Source organism: Protopterus annectens, chromosome 6.part0, assembly GCF_019279795.1.
Source record: "Protopterus annectens isolate FY-2018-M chromosome 6.part0, PAN1.0, whole genome shotgun sequence".
NCBI lineage: Eukaryota > Metazoa > Chordata > Ceratodontiformes > Protopteridae > Protopterus > Protopterus annectens.
In genome coordinates this window covers 221,503,726-221,522,330 of record NC_056737.1, presented here as the reverse complement: position 1 = coordinate 221,522,330, position 18,605 = coordinate 221,503,726, and the positions used below count along the sequence as shown (strand labels likewise).

Sequence of the window (18,605 nt, the reverse complement as noted above, 5' to 3'; positions counted from 1 at the left end):
AGAAATTCTACAAGAAGTAGATGCCATTGTGGACCAAGCTTTAGACAGTTTACTCTATAATCACCTACCTATGGACATTTATTGGACCTCTCTTAAATCCATAATTTGAGCTACCTTTATAAGTAAAGGTTCATATTATTAAAAAAAAAAAAACTTCCTCAAGGAGGAAGCCAGTCTTAAAAAATCAAATCATTAAGCTTGAATCCAAACTCAAATTGTCTTTTAATCAAGAAACTGAAACTCAAATAACACATCTCCAACAAAAACTATATGATCCCAATGCTGAAAACCTAACATACCAAGAAATTAAAACTTTTGTGAATTACTCTGGGCTCACATGCCATCTAAATTATTGGTGAGGCTTATTAACCAAAACAAACCCTCCCTGAACATGACAGAACTTTTCTACCAAGATGAACTCTGCCACACTACTGAAGATATCATACATATCTTTGAAAGTATACATACAAAATACTACAGTCCATCAAACCTCTCTCATAATAAACAGGACCTAGATGCCTTCTTAAACCAATCACATTTTCCCAAAATCAGTCCAGATCAACAAAAAATGTTACCCCCCCACCCGATCTCCCAGCAAGAAATTGACAGTCACCAAACTCAAACCCAACAAATCACCAGATCCAGATGGTCTTATGGCCGAATTCTAAAAAACTTTCACACAAAAATCATCTCTCTTTCTTCTCCATCTATTCAGTCACATAACTTCCAGTGATGTAAGTGATATACCTCTAAATGCATCCAAAATGATTCTCTTACCTGAACCAAACTCTGACCTCAAAACCACCCTGAACTATACAAACTTATAGCCCTAATAAATCTTGATATGAAAATATTTCCCTCAATACTAACAAACAGAATTAAATCATTCCAAACATTGTTTCCCCTGAACAGACAGGTTTCATAATACACAGACAACCCTTTGATCATACCCTTACCCTGGACACCATGATCAATCTCTCTACCCATACACATACTCCAATCTACACCTTAGCTATTGATGCCTCAAAAGCAATTGATAGACTCAATTTAAACTTTTTCTCAATATCTTGCCTCTCTTTACCATACCCAGTAACTACATACAAGCTATCAAAACACTACACTCCAAGGCTCATACTTGCCTACAAATTAATAAACACATATCTTCTCAAATTGACATTGAGAATGGCGCCAGACAAGGATGTCCTATGTCCCCCTATCTTTTTAATTTATACATTGAACCCCTTTTTCTTCTCATTTCTCAGAAAACTTTCCACCATATCCCCAATATCTTTAACACTAAAATTACCCTAGTGGCTTTCGCTGATGATCTAAATTTTTGCTACTCACTACCTAATTCAGACCTCCAGAAACTACTATCCACTATAGACACCTTTTCAACTTTCTCGAATTACAAACTAAACCTAAAGAAAACAAATATCTTCCCTCTGTCAGCTTCCCACATACTCCTTAGCAGCTGGTATTAAAACTAACCACTCATTAAAATATCTAGGAATATCCTTCCACCAAGATCCAAAACAATCATATACAAATAACTATTAATCTCTGGTCAAACATACAACATATATGGGCAGATGGACAAAACTTCAACTTCCATTCCTGGCTAAAATAGCCAGAATCAAAATGAATCTTCTTCCCAGATTTCATTTATTTGAGTCCCCAAATCAGTCAGAGTCCGTTATAATAAGTTGACATGCCATAAAGACTATGGAGGGTTAGGGCTGCCAGACTCTACTATGATATCATAAATTGTAATAGACTAATAACAGTAGCCGACCACACCCCTTCACCACAACAGTGGTCTCCAACCTGGGTCAAACTATTACACAACTATATCAAAACACTATTCATAAACCCCAGAGCCCTCCCCTTCCTTTACAATGAAAATTTAAAAAGTCTTAAAATACACCCAGTCATTAAATATAAAATCACTATCATACAAAGGATGTTCAAATCATTAAACCTATATTATATTATGCATTCATTTCCCTACAACCTATCCACCTTAACCCCAATCTCAAAATGAATTTTAACATGATTACCTAAACAATTATCTCCTCCTCACGAAACTAGCCATCTCTGATATATTTCCCTTCAAGAACAATACTTTCACTGAAATGAGAACACAATTAAAGCTCCCTAAAAGCTATACAATCATTTTAAGGCAAATTCGAGACCTTAGCCAATATATCAGACAATCCTGATATCAATGCAGATGACATTCAAACCTCCTATCCTCAAACAAAAAAATGCTATCCAACTCCTACAAACTTATTCTATCAATCAAAATGCAAAAAGAAGTTATTTATTCTAGTTACTGAAAGGAAATCAATCCTTCAATCACAAACAACTCAAGTGATCCAACTTACCTCCATACTTATTCCCCTTAAAAAACTTAATTATACATAGATGATGATACTTCATAACTCCTGTCTCACTCCAGTCATTATAAATAAAATATACCCAACCCACCTCTCCATTCTGTTAATATTGTGATAATCACAAGGCTGATCTACTCCACATCTTCTGGAGCTGCAAGTGCAACTACAAGCTATGGTGCTTACTTAGAGTCCAACTAGAAATAATGGGCTATGAAAAGTCCACCTTATCTTGGAAACTAGCTCTCCTACATATCATCCCGCAGGCCTGACTAAATTACAAACACGTATATTAATAACACTAGTTTCATTACTTAAATACTGCATTACATTACATTGGAAGGATAGAGCATCACTCACATGGGAGGGTTTCAAACAATTAGTTATCAGACACCTACTAGCTCACATATATTTAACCTACACTGAGAAATCCCACACTCACTTTATAGAATTTTGGAAATCCCTTTTTGAACGTATTCTAGCTTGAAGTTGGTATATATAATCAATGATGGAATTTTGGCATGTGTGTAAATAGTTCTTACTGTTTTGCATTTATGTTTTATTATTCAGCAGTGTATTCTCTGGTCTTATTTCTAGCGGTCTATTAATACTGTTACATTTTGCTGTATCTGTTTTCACAAAAAAAAAGGAAATAAAGATTTTATAAAAAAAAAAATTGATTTGAGATGCTGGCCAGCTGTCATATCCTTGACGGAATACCCCATACAGCTTAGGCTACTGTAAAACAATGATCTATTTGAACATCTAAATATGTCATAAGCCTGCTTTTCTCTCACTTTGTATTGCAATTCCTGTTTGCATTATACTAAATTACCTTTAGTTTCTCTATAAACTGGCTAACATTTCTTTAACTATTAAACCATTGTCATATAACTTGTATCTTTTCTTAACCAATGTTTTCATTTTATGTCTAACTTTATACAATTATTTAAATGGATTTTTTTGTATTATTTTTAAAGATTGTAAAATTATTCTTAAAATGTTTTGCAATACTTTGGAGCTTTTTCTCCTGGGCCTGTGCTGAAAATTGGTTCCTACCTATTCAGACTTTTCTGGTAATCCAATGTCAATAAGCAAGTAAGACTGTTATGGTATGTTTATTTACACAAGTGTACTTTTTTACCTTCCATGTGTCTTACTAGTTCTACCTTTTCACTCATACTTGTGTGTCGTTCTGAATAGAATATATCTTTCCTGTCCTTCACTGTTCTTTCAAGAGTTCTGCAGCTTTTGATGTTTATCATTTTAGTCTTCCCTTTTGTGTTAATTTACCTAATTAGCTGACTTTCATTTTTAAAGACTTTCTTCTCCTTCCTTCTGCTCCCCCCTTGTTTCCTTTTCCTCATGCCTAGGTGATATATTGTTTTGACTAACTGATTGATCTGATGTTTTATATATGATTCCCTAACTCCTATTAAGAGCTTCTGGAAGTGAGTTTCTTTATGAGATTTTCTGAAACTACTGGGGTCACTTCAATTGTTAGACAATTATAGCTTGGAAGTGTTTTATTTTTTTTCTGTCATCAGTTTAAACTTGGTATTGGACATGTGTCACTCTGAGATTGCCTCAAGAAGAGAGATGATGTAGTACCTTCAGGATGCATGTTGTTTATGAAATAAGGGGTGTCAGTCATCTCACTATTTATTTGCACCTTATTGCGTTTGTACAGAAGCACATCTTACAGGTGAAGGCATTTGTCATGCAAGTTATCCCTTCCATACACAGCAGCAGCAGTGAAATATTTTTAGTTATACAATTATACCACACCTCAGCAAGCTGCTTAAAGAGACATTGCAAGAATGTTCTTTGAAGCAGAGCAAGCAGGAGTGAAGGGTTTAGAAATTGTATGTAAAAGAGAAGGGTGACAGGCAGAGCATGGTGATGGCCTAGGTAATAGGAAGACTTGTTTAAATATTGAGAAATCATATCTAAATCTATGACTTTTATCACAAAAATTTAATAGTGAAGCAGATGGTTTATGACATTTTATATAGTGGTCCTGTTTAGCCTGTGTAGCAAATCTATTTTCCTTGTGTTGAGAGAGTTGCCAGGTGTAACATCTCTTAATGTACTGTTTGTTTGATTTCCCAGGTAATTCACCGTTGGGTGCCTTGCAGCAGAGACCCAGGTTGTCGGTCGCACATAGACAAGACCATACTGCTGGTGCAAATTGAAGACAAGTATGTACCAGTGGTGGAACTAGGGGTCATGGAGCTTGGAGCTGAAGTGTGACTTTTCCCATTGATGCCACAAGATGGACCATAGAAGAAGAGAACTGAAGTGAGATTATGCCAGCCTGTTTACAGTGGAGAACAGTCCAGTAGTGAGAGGGGATGAATATGAATACAGAGATGGCAAATGCCCCATTTTCTACAAGGCATGAGAAAAGACTAAAGGGGTTATTTTTGTATTGTTAACAGTTATCCTTTTGAGCAGTTCATTCCAGTTAAGTTCTGGAGCAAGCCACACTGTCTTCAAGAAGGCTGAACTTCAGGCAGAAAATATCAGAGATGAAAATGATTTCTATGCATCTCATCTGCTTTAAAAAAAAAAAAGAGAGTAATTCTTCCATTCAGATGATTCTCTGCTACCTTGTTTCACATTTTAATTTGTTTGCCAAAAAAAGAAACATTTTCACAATCTCTTGCAGTGCATATGGAAAACAGTGACATTGGATATTAATTAACTGGTCATTGGATCATTACACAGGAACAGATATTTCTTTAGGAAAAGGCAACCAATATGGGGAAGTTGCTTGTGTTGTACCGCTTTTCTTTGATAAAAAAAATTAAAAATAAGAACTGCACTATTTTTTACAGCAATGCACTAAAATCTGAGATTTCTCAGAAAATCTGTTATTTACATATACATAGATAAAAGAACAAATGCCATTATTTAAAATGCCTTTGGGATAAAAACATGCAATTGTTTATGTTATGATACTGTGTTACTTTTTTATTTTCCCCTTTTTAATTGTCTATTGTGACTTGAATTTCTTTTGAACTCCATATAAGTCTGTCTTTCTATATGCATTATACATCTGTGCACACAGGTATGCATGTGTGTGTTTATATGTCATACACACAGATAAGCAGATATACTATATATACACATATGTACACAATGTATATAATGTATGTAATTATATTTTGAGTATTTATGGTGACTGTGGAGGTCATTTATTTTGTGCTGCATAATTATTTTTTATTTTGATTGTAGGGGAAAGAGAAGAAGTAGGTGAAAGACTTGATTGGTCCTGTATGACTTTTTGATAAGAATATGGTTGCATACTGAGAAGCCGTTTCCCCTTGTTGAATTGGTTGAAAAAAATCCATAATAAGCAGTTTGACATTTAATTTATAGCTTTTTGGATAGATCTGTTGTATATGGTCAGTGTTTTACCTGTATTGATTTTAATGTGGTCTGATTTGATTTGGGGGTATGATTGTATCTGTGTGTGGTTAGGGGAGGCAAGCCTTTCTCTTGAAAGCCTGTTAAGACTGTGTTTCACATGCTTTGTTCAATCAGTTACATCTGCCTCATTACAGTTCTTAGTATTTTAGTAATATACAGTGGTATCTGAAAGTTGGCTCAAAGTAAAACAGATAAAATTGTGTTTATTGTACTCTTGATGTAATATATTTCTGTTCAGCTAAAGAACATTGGTTCAGAAGACCATCTGTAACAGCAAAATGTCCAGTTTTTAAGTAGTTATGTTAGTTCTATCAAGTTACCTCATGTTTCTGCATTGGAGGACATTTTGACAATGGCTGATTAAAGCAGCCTGCAGAATGTGTGCTGCTTCCCTTCTGGACAAAGGGAAAGGGAAACGTGGCACAGGAGGGAAGGCAAACATTGCAGCGCTTATAACTGGAGACGGAAGAGTAGTATATGTTTGTAACTAGTGCATCATAACAATGCAGCAGTGCTGCATATGTGCATTTTTTTGGGGAAGGGGGAGTAGTGGTAAGAATACCCCAACTGGTGGAATGAATGTAGTCAGTGTGTTTTGATTCAGTCACCAACAACAGGACAGGCAGCAGGTGTTAAAGAAATCAGTGAATAGTTTCCTACAAACATCACATCATTGTGCATGATACAGTGAATATAAAAAGGAGGATCAGATGCATCTGAGCATTTAAACTGTATGGTTTTATTAACTTTATCTTTCAAACTTCCTGGATAAAAAAATATGCAAGAGTATGCTTTTTATTAGCTTTATTTTATGTGTAATCCTACTCTTGCACCCCTTCCCTCACACACACACACACACACACACACACACACACACACACACACACACGGTCATTGTTCTGTCTTTCCTTTGTCTTGCTGCAGTAATCTGTCAGTGGTAGCATTATCTGGTAGGATGGGATTATGCAAAGCCACATTCTCTTTGTAGTACCATTGCACTAAAATGGAGCATCCTGTAGTGTGGGTGATCCCACTTGACAGTAAAGCTCATTTAGGATAGCATGGTATCTGTTTCGTTTCTGTTTTTACCTGTGTACCTATCCACTGTTGACCATGATCACATGGAGTGTTACAGCTTCTGTATCAAACTGCAGCTAAGTCAGTTGGTGCCATGACCAGTACTCCTCCAGCCAATGTTAAGGACCAAAACAAAGGTCCTCCAGAGTTGAGGACCAAAAACACTGGCATATTTAAGCAGTCACCATTGCAGTCGCAGCTGCTTAAATGATTACCAGTTGTGCTTGCAACCTTGCAAGGAACAATCACCAGCTCTTGCAAATTGCCATTCAGAGCCCTCAACAGCAATTGCTCCACTGATTGAATGGCTGCTTAAATGATCACAAAGACGTCCTACTGATCGTACCACCTAACTGCTTTGTTCTGGTTCAGCTGTCCCCTTCTCCCCACCCCTGCTGTGGCGTTGGTACTAGTGTCTTTGTTTCACTTTGTCTCTTTGGATTTAGTAATCCTTTCTTTTTACCTTCTTTTTATGTTAGTTTTACCTGTTTTGCTTTGTATAGCAAAAAGCTGGATGTACAGTATTTTTGGTTTTGCATGGATATATGTAGCATGGGCTTCTGTACAGTTCTGTTTGGCTACTTCTAGAAAATTGTGTGTCTGAATTACTAAGTGTGAAACATCGTTCTTAAGATGAATTTGTTAAGAGATATTTTTTTAAATTGGTAAAACCCCAAACTACTACAATTTTAAGCTGCAGAAAGTTACTGAACAAATATTTCTAAAGACTAATAAATGACAGTAAGAAAATGAACAAACCACAGAAAATTCCTACATAAACATAGTGTGTGCCCAATCTGTTACTGCAGTTTGGATTGGAGGGTTCTGTTGTTTTCTGGGCAGAAGTGTGCAGTGTGTTTAATTTTCAACAAGAAGCAGTTTACGTCCATATAAATTTCACTGTTTTATACCCTCATAAGTCACAGAGGTGTGACATAAGTGTATATGTTTGAAGAGTTAAGTGCTAAGCTTCACTACTAAAATGGAGTTGTGTAAAGCAGGCTGTTTTATTTCAATATTTGTTTCATTCAAATAAAGTACTGAACATGAAGTCATTTGTTATTAAAAAGTATCAGTTTAATGCACAGACCTTGCTAGGGCTTGTGAGCAGATCTGTATGCCCTAGCTTATAGAAAGTGTCAGGTAACCAGGGTTGCCAGATTCCTGAAATGACATGTAGGGACAGCCAGCCAAGCGACCAAAAAGAAAATAAAAAGATTGTCTTTCTATCACAGACCCACTTCTATTCACTGTGGAAGTGGCTGCATGATAGAAAGACCACACTGAATAAAAGAGGTATACAAGCCAATTGGAAATCGCAAAGCAGAGCCACTTATGTTCAGTGCAGAACAGTGGGTTCAAATGAGATTTTTAGAGCCAATGCGGGACTTGGATTTAGGTCTGCTGAACTTGGGACAGTCCCACTCAACTAGGGACGTTTGGCAACCTTGCAGGTAACCCACTTCTGAGTTTGAGTAATTGTCTTAGGCATATGGGAGTTTGATGTCCTTACTTATGAAAGTGCCTCTACATCAGAGTGTACTTAAGTCTTGTTACAGCATTGGTGTAAATTGCTTTGATTTGGCTTCTCAGTTGAATGGATAATAAGAGTTCAGATAAGATTATAAGAACACAAGAGAGGTGGCTCATAAATGCCTAATACTGCATTTAAATTGAACATACTTCTAAATTTTGGCAGGGAATCTCTATACAGTGATAGGACTGGAATGCATTTCCCACTTGTTTGTGTATGCTGCATTTGTGGAAAAGCTGTCTTGCAGTATGTACCAAGTCTGTGTATGGTCAGGGCATTAACAGTCCTGTCCAAGAAAAGATGGAAGGTGCATTCAGAAGAATGCTAGTATCATTCTGTGTTTCTTACATCAAGTACTATGAGAGTGAGGATTATCACTGACTTTTTTTAGCAGAAGTGTAGTATGGTTTTGGGATGTTTTATGTAGAAGAAATGTGGTACATTCAGACTGATACAGAGCATTGCTTTAGTTTAACATCTGTGCTACCATCAAGGTCATAGCTTAGAAATGGTAATCCAAAGGTCATTTGATGAGGGTCCAGTGAAGTGCTGCTCTTTGCTATCATGAGAGTACCATCACACTTGGTGTCTGTCATCTGTCAACCATGTTATGTGGTTGGGTGGAAGAGAGCCCAAGACCATAAGATAATCATACAGGATGTCATGCAGCAGATTCATGATACCTTTACTTGTTTAGTACTTACAGGGTGCAAAAATAAACTGTGAATCCATCTTGTTAGGCTGTTGATGCTTCTGTTTTCTTCCACAGTATTCTCTACCCATCCTTTCCTAGTCAGAAGAAAGTATGAGCACCGTGTTTTGTAGAATATTTAGCTTCTACCTGAGTAGCTAGACAGTGTAGGTTATTTTTTGTCATATGTGGCCATTAATGCTTGGTACTACAAGTAGAATGTTTTATAATGGATAAATACTACAGTATGCCAAGGGGGAGACTAAGTTAAAAAAATAAATAATTTGAAAGATATACAAGGGAGGTAAGAACAGAACTGAGTAATGGCGGAAGAGACTGACAATATAGTCTGTACTTAAAACAAAGGAGATTAGAGTTCAACCTTTGTTGGCCCCTAATTGGAAGTCTTGGGATACATAGAATGAGAAAGGTAGTTATATTTTAGTATTGCTGTACATCATTAAAATTAAGAGAACCAAGGAATAGCTATGCATTTTAGACAGTTACCCTAAAAGAATACGTCATGAATAAACTAGATATCCCCTTTAGTGGTGGCAAGAATGCTATTGTCTCCTGTACTCTTAAAAATAGTGTTATGGTGATAATGTTTATTAGAATGCAAAGATTTGTAATGCTTGCTTAGACTTTAAATGTGTATATGTCTCCTTTTTGGGATATGAATAATGCAATGCAAACAAAAAAATTCTGCAAAGGTTTCATTGTGTTTCTTATACTGTTAGTTGCATTTAACTTGAGTGTATTTGGACACAAGGTTTTTTGTTTTTAGATGGGGTTGAAATAACCCTGTTGGTCCATTCTGGAAAGGAATTTTAGTTTGGGAGCTGGCTTTGTTGAGCAATACCTCAGACTAATGTTAATGACCATATTGCCATAAAAGCATGTGAAGTAGATTACATACATCTTTATTTCTTTTTAAGTACATGGTGGTACTTGTTTGACACAGATCTGTTCCATTCACATGTGACTTTCTATGCATTATTCCTTCACAACAGACAGAAAAATCTGAAGAGAGATTAATCGTTTATATGTAAGGGTTATTCCAATATTGCTTATACCTTTGTGGTGTCTTTTAGGAAAACCAGTCTCTCAGTTTACAGTACTTATACTTCTAAAGAGAACGTAATGATGTGCATAAGGCTGTAGAACTTATCACTTTACCAGCATTTTTCTTCTGCTGAACATATTTCAGAAAACTCTCTTAAGGAAGTTAAAGATTGGAAACATTAATTAGGATCTTATTTTTGGAATGGGGGACGTAGAAAGTTAAGCACAGATAGTTCCATACGTTTGCCACCAGGTGCAGTTGTTGCTGCAGCCTGCAGATTCCACTGCTTTCGTCAAAATGTTATGCTAGACTGCAGTGTAGTAGAAGGTTTAAAGTCTGTAGAATCCTTTCTATTTCTACGTGAATGACTAGGGTAAGCAAAGCAGAGCACAGGGTAGAATATCATGCCAATAAAATATAGCCAGTTTTACTATTTTATGTTTTTCTCTCCACTAAGTCAGAATCTTACTTTGTGAGTTTTACAGCAGATAATGATTTTGAGAGGACTATGTGAACACCCATCTATTCGCTACTTTAGCAAATGACTGTACAGATCCACCATCTGTTGTAGATAGATGTCTTGGTGCAATACATAAAGAAGGTAGTTCTCTGTCACTGCTTTAGTACTTTACCCACCATCAAGCTGTTGTGGTTTTAGTTTGCCTTTTCTAGTGGCATCTAAGAGTTTCTTTTTTCTTTCTGTGTTTGATATTTAAGTTAGTAAAGAATGGAAAGCAATGTCAGAGGGGTGCTGGAGTGGTGTGTTTGCCAGTCCTAAAGGCAAGACCCTTCTTAACAGGTACCTGTCTTGTTTTGAAGAGTTGCCATCATTTCAAGGCATTTGCGCACTATATTCCTTTCTGCCACTAAATGAGATGATTATAGATGCATTCCTCCTCCAGAAGGTATTTGAGATCCTTCTTGTTCATCAGGCCTTTCTAAAGTTTCATGGGAAAGCTCCTAGGTTATGCACTATCCCCAACTTGCCATGTTAATCTTGAATCCTTTGTCTTTTGTCCCTTACTAGGAAAGAGATATCTGTCCTCTGACAATGAGATGAGGCTTAAAGGAGGACTTGGCACTAATGATTACCATTTGTTTCTTAACCAGCTTTCTGAAGTATATACTTGAACTACCACTACTGCCTTCCAGGATATTAAGGGCTGCCTGGTAGTTGCTAGACAATCTCGTGTAAGACAACCACCCATCACAAGTAGAAAATAATATGATCTTTGCTACGTTTGAAGACCTGTCCCTCAGGTAATGCCTCTAGCATCAGTGCTTGAGTATCTAGTGTTTCTGATTTAGGGCTGAGTTATTAGTTCAAGTGCACATTAGCCCTTCTTGGGAGGACAGCATTTGTTCTTTTACAGAGTGAGAGAAAGTTCCTCAAATGAGCCCTTCTCAGGTGTACCCCTAATAGGGATTCAGTCCTCTGAGCTTTTAATGTTGTAATGGAAAAGATGGCTGTACCTTCACTTGAGCCAGTAGTACCTGCCAAGTTCAGATTTTTTTTTTCTTTCTTCAAAGAACACATGTTTATGGCCATTCCATCTCTGGAATCTTGTGTGAGCAAGTCTGTATTCCATAAGGAAAGAATATATTTTGAGAGTGGTCGCTGAATTTATAGTGACCCCAGCCCACTCGCCTTCCATATTTTACCCCTAGAAAACAAAGGGGAAAGAAACTTGTATATTGTTGACACACGAGCATGTGCAGTCTCAGCAGATTCAAGTTTTTTTGTGGAAAACTAACCATTTTTAGTCTTCATCTCTATGAGGAAGAAGGCTAGCCCTTATCTAGACCAAGCTTGACTTTGAGTACATACCACATTCTTTTCTTTCATACCAAACAACCATATAAAGCATTCATGAAAAGCAATTTATTATTATGTGCAAGGCAGAGATATTAGAAGGCTAGCAAGCAGATGGCTTGAATATTTAGTAGTATTCAGTAGTGAATGCCAGAAACAACCTTCTTTGCAGGAAGCAAAGCACTTTACCTAGCATATACACTCTCCAAGCATAAATATATTTTATTTCTATTTTTTTTTTTTTTTTTTTTTTGCTTATGTGTACCAGTTTTGTCCAACTGAGTTTGTCAAAAAAAATAACTTTCAGGGGAGGCCTAGACACTTTCTGCACTTTTAACACAGTGGAATCTCTCCCTTGCATATTCCCATAGCTAGAAACATCCCATCTCATAGAACAGGCCCATGTAGATACTGACCATCTTGCACAATGAGTCTATAAGCATACCTGCATACATATGCTGTCTCATAGCCTGGGTCCCCCTAGATGGACTAATGAAAGTATTCAGTTGTCCACTAAATTCCCTTACTATTGGCTTTTTCTCTCTGTTACACTTTTTTATTTCCATTTTTTACCTTGGGATCTTATCTTTCCACCTGCCTCTTTCTCTATGTATTGATCCTTCTTCCACAGTCATTGGTAGTCAGACCCAAGCCAAATCCTTCATTGAATAGTTTTCTCCGTTAGGGAGTAATATCCTTTTGATGACTTGATTCAGTGCATTGTATAGCAGTGGGGGAGATGCACCCAGGAGTACTGGCAGTCGTCATGCTTTGGGTGCTGTTGCTCTGTAAATTAACATAGGGTTTCACAGCACATGAAACAGTACTAGCACATTACGCTGTTGCTTAGTTGACCCCTCCTTGGTATATTCATGAATTCCTTACCGTTTCCATCAACAGTACTAATACTTGCCCACCCAACAAGGAAATATAGCTAATATCTATCCACTATGCCCTTTCTTGTGTAGCCATCCTACCAGTTTCCTGGGCTACTAGTTCTGTTCAGGATGCACACAGTGCATGTGGATACCTTGGCCTTGTACTGAAAGGATGCCTGTAACAGTTTTCATGTCTGTGCTTCATTTCATGGTTAAATCTTTAGTGTTCCCCCTCCACAAGTCACTTTTTGCTTCCCATTTTGGGAGTACCTGTTCTGCAAGCATTTTTGTAATTGAAGTTTCCTTTTTCCTCAGTTGCTGAATGCTGTTACCAAAATGTGGCCAGAAGTGAGAGGGTATAGTATGGCAAGCTGTGGTGCAGGGATAGTTTCTTCCCTGTTTCAGAAACCCCTCTATTATTGTAGGGTTTGTTACGGTCTCCTAGAAGAGAGAAAGTGCTGCACAAGTCCTCATAAGTAAGCAATTTTAAATGTATAAGTTCTTAGCATATGAATATGTTCTTGCTAAAGGCATTCTCCCTCTAATCTTCCTACCATTGTATAGTACACCGTGAGCTTCTTGAGGGCCTTCCAGGAATAGTTGTTCCTCTCTTTCCCTCAGTAGAGCTATTAGGCCGGGAGGACTTGGAAGGTAAAGTAACCCTCCTTTACAGGTGACACCAACATAGGGATGTAGTCCCCCAAATATATTGAAGCAGATAAACTGCCAACAAATTCAATAGTTTATCTCCTGTATATTTATATCATTTTATTTGTTTATAAGCATAGAACATGGATCAAATTTGACCATTTGCAAGCACAGCCCAGGTTACGTGTATAGTAACAACAGTGAAGCCAGATTAAAGGTTTAACTAAATTTTACAGTATAGTGACAACATAGATGCTGAAAGTACACATATTTACAAGAAGTAGCGTCAGGAGTATGCACTGCATAATACAGGTGTTGCATATGAGGTAAGTGTGGTCCAGCTAAAAGAACAGACATAGTAAATACATTTATGGATAGAAGTTTTAGCAGTCAAGGGAGAAGAAATTGTAGAATACTAGGAGCTGAAATAGAAAAGCTGTTTCTGCATTCAGCCTCTCTCAAATTTGAAACATGTTGTTTTTAGAAATTTAGCAGCATAGTTATATAATGAAATATGCTGATGTGGTTTTAAGTATTTCTAAGAACTTTTCACTCTTTCTGCAGCTCATAATAATTTGCACTTTACTGTTTATATTTCTAATTGGAGTACGGTTTGTAAGTATCACTGTTTTGCACTTTGTTCTCTACCAGTGCTCTTTTGAATGCTCTATTTTGAGTAAGAATGCCAAAGTAGGGACTTGTAATGTAGACTTTTTATTTTTTCCTATCATTTTATTTTTATTCTAAAAAAAGAAGGAAAATGTACATAATTTGAATCTTTCAGGCTTGCACACATGATTTGATCAGATTCCCTTCCCCATTCAAAAATTGCCTGTGTGTCTGTCTGTCTGTTTCTCGCAGATAATTAATTTAGGGGCACTTTTACTGAAAATTTGAAGAGAAAACCTGTTTTGATGTTTCATAATTTTAGTTACTGCAAAGTTATCAGTACTGTCTAGCTCATGTATATTTTTGAGAAGGCAGTGTGTATATACATGTGCGCACAAGTACATATGTGTGTATATATGTTTGTCCAAATAAAAACAATCTGTAAATATTGTATTTGACATTTTAAATGAGGAATAAAAGCCTATTTTTTCTTTTTTCTTTTTTTTTTTTTTTTTGCAATATGTTGCATCTGAAACAGTATTGGCAGTGGAGATCCACTGAGAAATAAAATGATTTTGTATTTAATTACCTGTGTGCAGTTAATTGTATTTGTTTATTTTTCACCTACTTAGCTTTATGGTGGTTTTCTAAAATGTTTAAACAGGTCATTCAGAAGCAAACATTTCTCACTGGATAATGGCGTACTTTTGCATTACATTACACCAAATCTCATTTGACTGAAAGCAGAAGATTGTTGTAAGTTTTAGGCTGTTTCTTGTGTCTATTTAACATTCTTCCTCCCTCTCCATTCCCATTAGACATTCTTCACTTTTCTCATGTCTTCTTGAATGGCTCTGTAAATTCATTCTCCATCACATATTCTGGTAGAACTTTTGAGTTAAAAGCCCTCTAGTGAAAAAGTGATGCTGAAGAGCCATTGATTATTTGGACCCTGCAATCTGCTACATGTTCGTTCATATCCTTCTTTTCTCCGAAACGTGATCTTTTAGCACAAAAAATTATGTTCCCTTTTGCTGTTCTGGTCTGTAATAAAAAGAGCCCTGGCTGTTCTAAACTCAAGTCATATTTTTTCACTTGCATCCCACAGATTTTTCTAGTGACTTTTGTCTGGATGCCTTGCAGCAGCTTGATATCCATTTTCCTGTCATTCCGTCAGAACTGTACGCAGCACTCAAGGTGTGGTCTGACTAGAGCACAGTAGAATGAGGGCATTACCTCTTTGCTTCTGGAATCTAGCCCCCTTAAGATACAGCCACCATTCTGTTTACTACAGCAGTAGCCCAGTCACTGTGCTGTTGGTGATCCAGTCCAGGTTGGTTGAATACCCCTGTGTCCTCTTCCAGCTTTATTGCCATTAGTTCCATGGCTCATACTTCACACCAGGGTGGCTTTCATCTAGATGCAGTATATTGTTTGTGCCTACACTGAGCCTTAATTGCTGTCTTTCTGCCTACTTGGAAATGTTTTCCGAGACCTTAGACTCTTACCTTATCCTGCACTGCAAGTTGATCACATTCTCTGTTCCCTCATCTGTGACTGAAATAAACACTCTGATGAGTATTGGAACTATAGTGAACCTTTGGACTACTCAATCAGTTACTTCCCATATTCCCGACTGTGATCTTTTCACCACAGCTCTTCATCTCTTGCTATGCAACCACATTGCAGTCTAGTTCACAGCTGTGATCCTAACCTCAACACTTGCAGTTCTCCATGCAGCTGCCTGTTTGGAGCCATGTCAAAGTTCTTGTCAAATTCCAGGTAGATTGTGTCATGTTGGAACTGCATTGTCTAATTATCTTGTAAGCGAATTGTAAAAGTAGATCAGGTTTGACTGATGGCTCCATCTGACTGCAAACCTATGTAAACTGATTTCTTAGAGATGGTTGTCCTGTGAGTAAGCATTCAACCCATCTGTCAGTGCTTTCTCCATGACTTTCCTTCACAGTGCTGGTAGATCTTAATCAGAAAATCACTGTTGCAGTATCCTAAGCTTGTATGGATATAACTTGCTAAGGATTGGATGTCCAGCCTGTATCTAATGCTTTGTTGCTTTCCTTGTGCCCATATGTGTAAGGAGTTACAAGAGTGTGGCAGTATAAAAGCAGACATAAGAGCCCCAAAATTCAGGACTTTCTTGCTGCTGGAGCTGCCAGTAAGAATCTCCGTTTCCTGCATCTTGAATGATTCAGATGACAAACAATGTCGAGAAATTGGGCAGAGATCCTATCAAAAGTGTTATTGATTTTGGCTTGTATATGAGAATGGGGAAGTGCTTATATGGATATAAAGTACCTTACAGAGACTCCCATACAGCTTGGCTTTTCTCTTTAGGTGAGAAACAATGTCTTAGATTTCAAACCTAAGACCCTTAGGAGCAGGCTTAGTCCCCTTAAGCTCTTTGTCAGGAACCAACAGCTGAAAACCCTTATGTGATTTGCTGTTGAGTCTGGTGCTAGTACCTTGGGCATCCCCTTCCAGTCAAGAAAAGGAAGGTAGGTAGAGACTTCTTCAGTGCCATCTTAGACATCCTCACTTTCCCTGTCTTTGTAAGGCCATATCAGAGCCCTCGGACAATCCGTCAGATGCTTCCAACCTCTCTGGTGTTTCTCCACAGGAAACCACTTAGGATTAGAAGTCTAGCATGTTTTCGATGACCAAACAACTTTCTAGAAAAGACAGGAGAAAACTATGCCTGATTTGGAAGGGGAGGCAGATGTTCCACAGATAGATGTTACAGGCAAGGTTCCTAACACCCAGGAAGAGAACCGGGCATCTAAATAGATGATCCAGTGCTATTTCTGTTCAATTCAGCTGTGGGTTGCCAGATCCAACCCCTGCAACAAATCTGAAGCTGTTCAGTTCCAGAGCTCTTACTTCTCCCCTATCTCTAATTCTCTGATCTTCATCTTACTATCCCAGTTCTTGTTTGCCTCCTGAAGTGTTTGGTCATGCTTTCGAAGGATCAGAATTTTTATCCGTTTTTGTAAGACTTATGTAGTGACCCTCCCTTACCTAGAGAGTTTTCTGTGTCTGCTTTCTTCAGTGTTAGCATTAGAGTAGGCTTTAACAGAATTATTTTCCTAAGAGTGTGAATTTTAGGCTTATATATAAATAAGTTAGGTATTTAGGATTGTTACCTGTGTTAGTGTTGCATTTAAAGTTAAATTCCTTAGGTTAATTGTGTAGAGTGCTTTATTGAGTGTACTTTATTTTAGGCTAGTTACACATTTTATTCTTTCACATCAGTGATGGGATTCAGTCATTTTTGGACATGTATCTCTGTGTTTCTTATCCTTGATGGTGGAAAGTCAGGACTTTGAAAAAGTGCACAGAGTATGAGCATAAGCTGCTTTCCCAAGACCTACACTCCTTTGTGTGTACTATTTAGGCAGCACTCACTTTGACACTTTGTGTCAGACTTGTGCTTCATTCAGCTCTTATGCCTTACAAACTAGAAAGGAAAAACCTGTAGTGAAGGGACGCTTCCTTCCCCAGGGAGGGTCTGCCATTCTTTCCTCTTCCTCTTCTGAGACTACTTATACCAAAGACAAAGAAGCCCATGGAAAAAACAGAAAACAAAGACAAGGACTCGGAGAAGGCTAAAAAGATATCAGAAAAGAATAAATCAGACTCTGTGAAGTCCAGCAGATGGTCCCCAGATCCAATTTTGACTTCAGGATTGGAATCCAAGGGCTTGAACTTTCGGAGCAGACAGTCTTTTGGGACTGTGGGTCTCCTGCTTGGTCTGGATTCTCACCGGATCCAGTCAGCCCCAGACTGGATTCTCCAATTCTTCTAGAAAGGAGATATTCTAGACCACCGTCTGTGGCATCATCATCACAGTCATCAAGAAGTCTGATCAAACAATATGTCGACAGAATGATCCCTCCTCTTGTGTCTTTTCTGGAACCGGTATGCCTTTTGGAGCCAGTAGGTGCACCTTTGCCAGAGCTTGTAAGACAAGTGACTTTGACTCCAACTGGTTCCCTTCCTCTTTCTGGTCCGACATGTTCAGATCCAGAGGAGTCTCAAAGCCAGAGTTTCATCCTGGAGGTCTGGGGGATGGTTTGACTCCAAAACTTTGAGCTGTCTCTTCTACTCTGCTTCCTTTCTGTCTGAGGATAGGAAGGTGCCAGTGGAGCTCATGGCATCCTCAGCTTTCGAGGTTTTTCAACAGGTCCTTTCTATGTCAAGGTAAAGGCACTTTCATCCAGATCAACTCCATCTGAACCCCGGCTGGAAACTGCTTCTGTTTCTCATCCTTCTGTCAGCCAGGGACTGTCAGTTGCACAGGCTTCTCAGGCACCTTGTTACATAAACTTGCAGTCTGATTCAGAGATCCACCCCCACAGATGGTTCATAGAAAAGAGATGTGAAACAGAAGCACTTAAGACTCTTCCCCAGAGTCCATCACCAAAGACATGGACTTGGATG

General features: G+C 37.8%; 1 protein-coding gene across 1 annotated transcript in view; it reads left to right on the top strand.

Moving 5' to 3' along the window:
• Positions 1 to 14,732, top strand: part of PCNX1 (pecanex 1) — a 3,150,868-nt gene extending 3,136,136 nt beyond the window's left edge. The window contains exon 35 of the mRNA XM_044073489.1: positions 4,509 to 14,732. Coding sequence (XP_043929424.1) covers positions 4,509 to 4,649 — 141 coding nt within the window. The 3' untranslated portion in view covers positions 4,650 to 14,732. The remainder of the gene's footprint in view (positions 1 to 4,508) is intronic.
• The last annotated feature ends 3,873 nt before the right edge of the window (positions 14,733 to 18,605 follow it).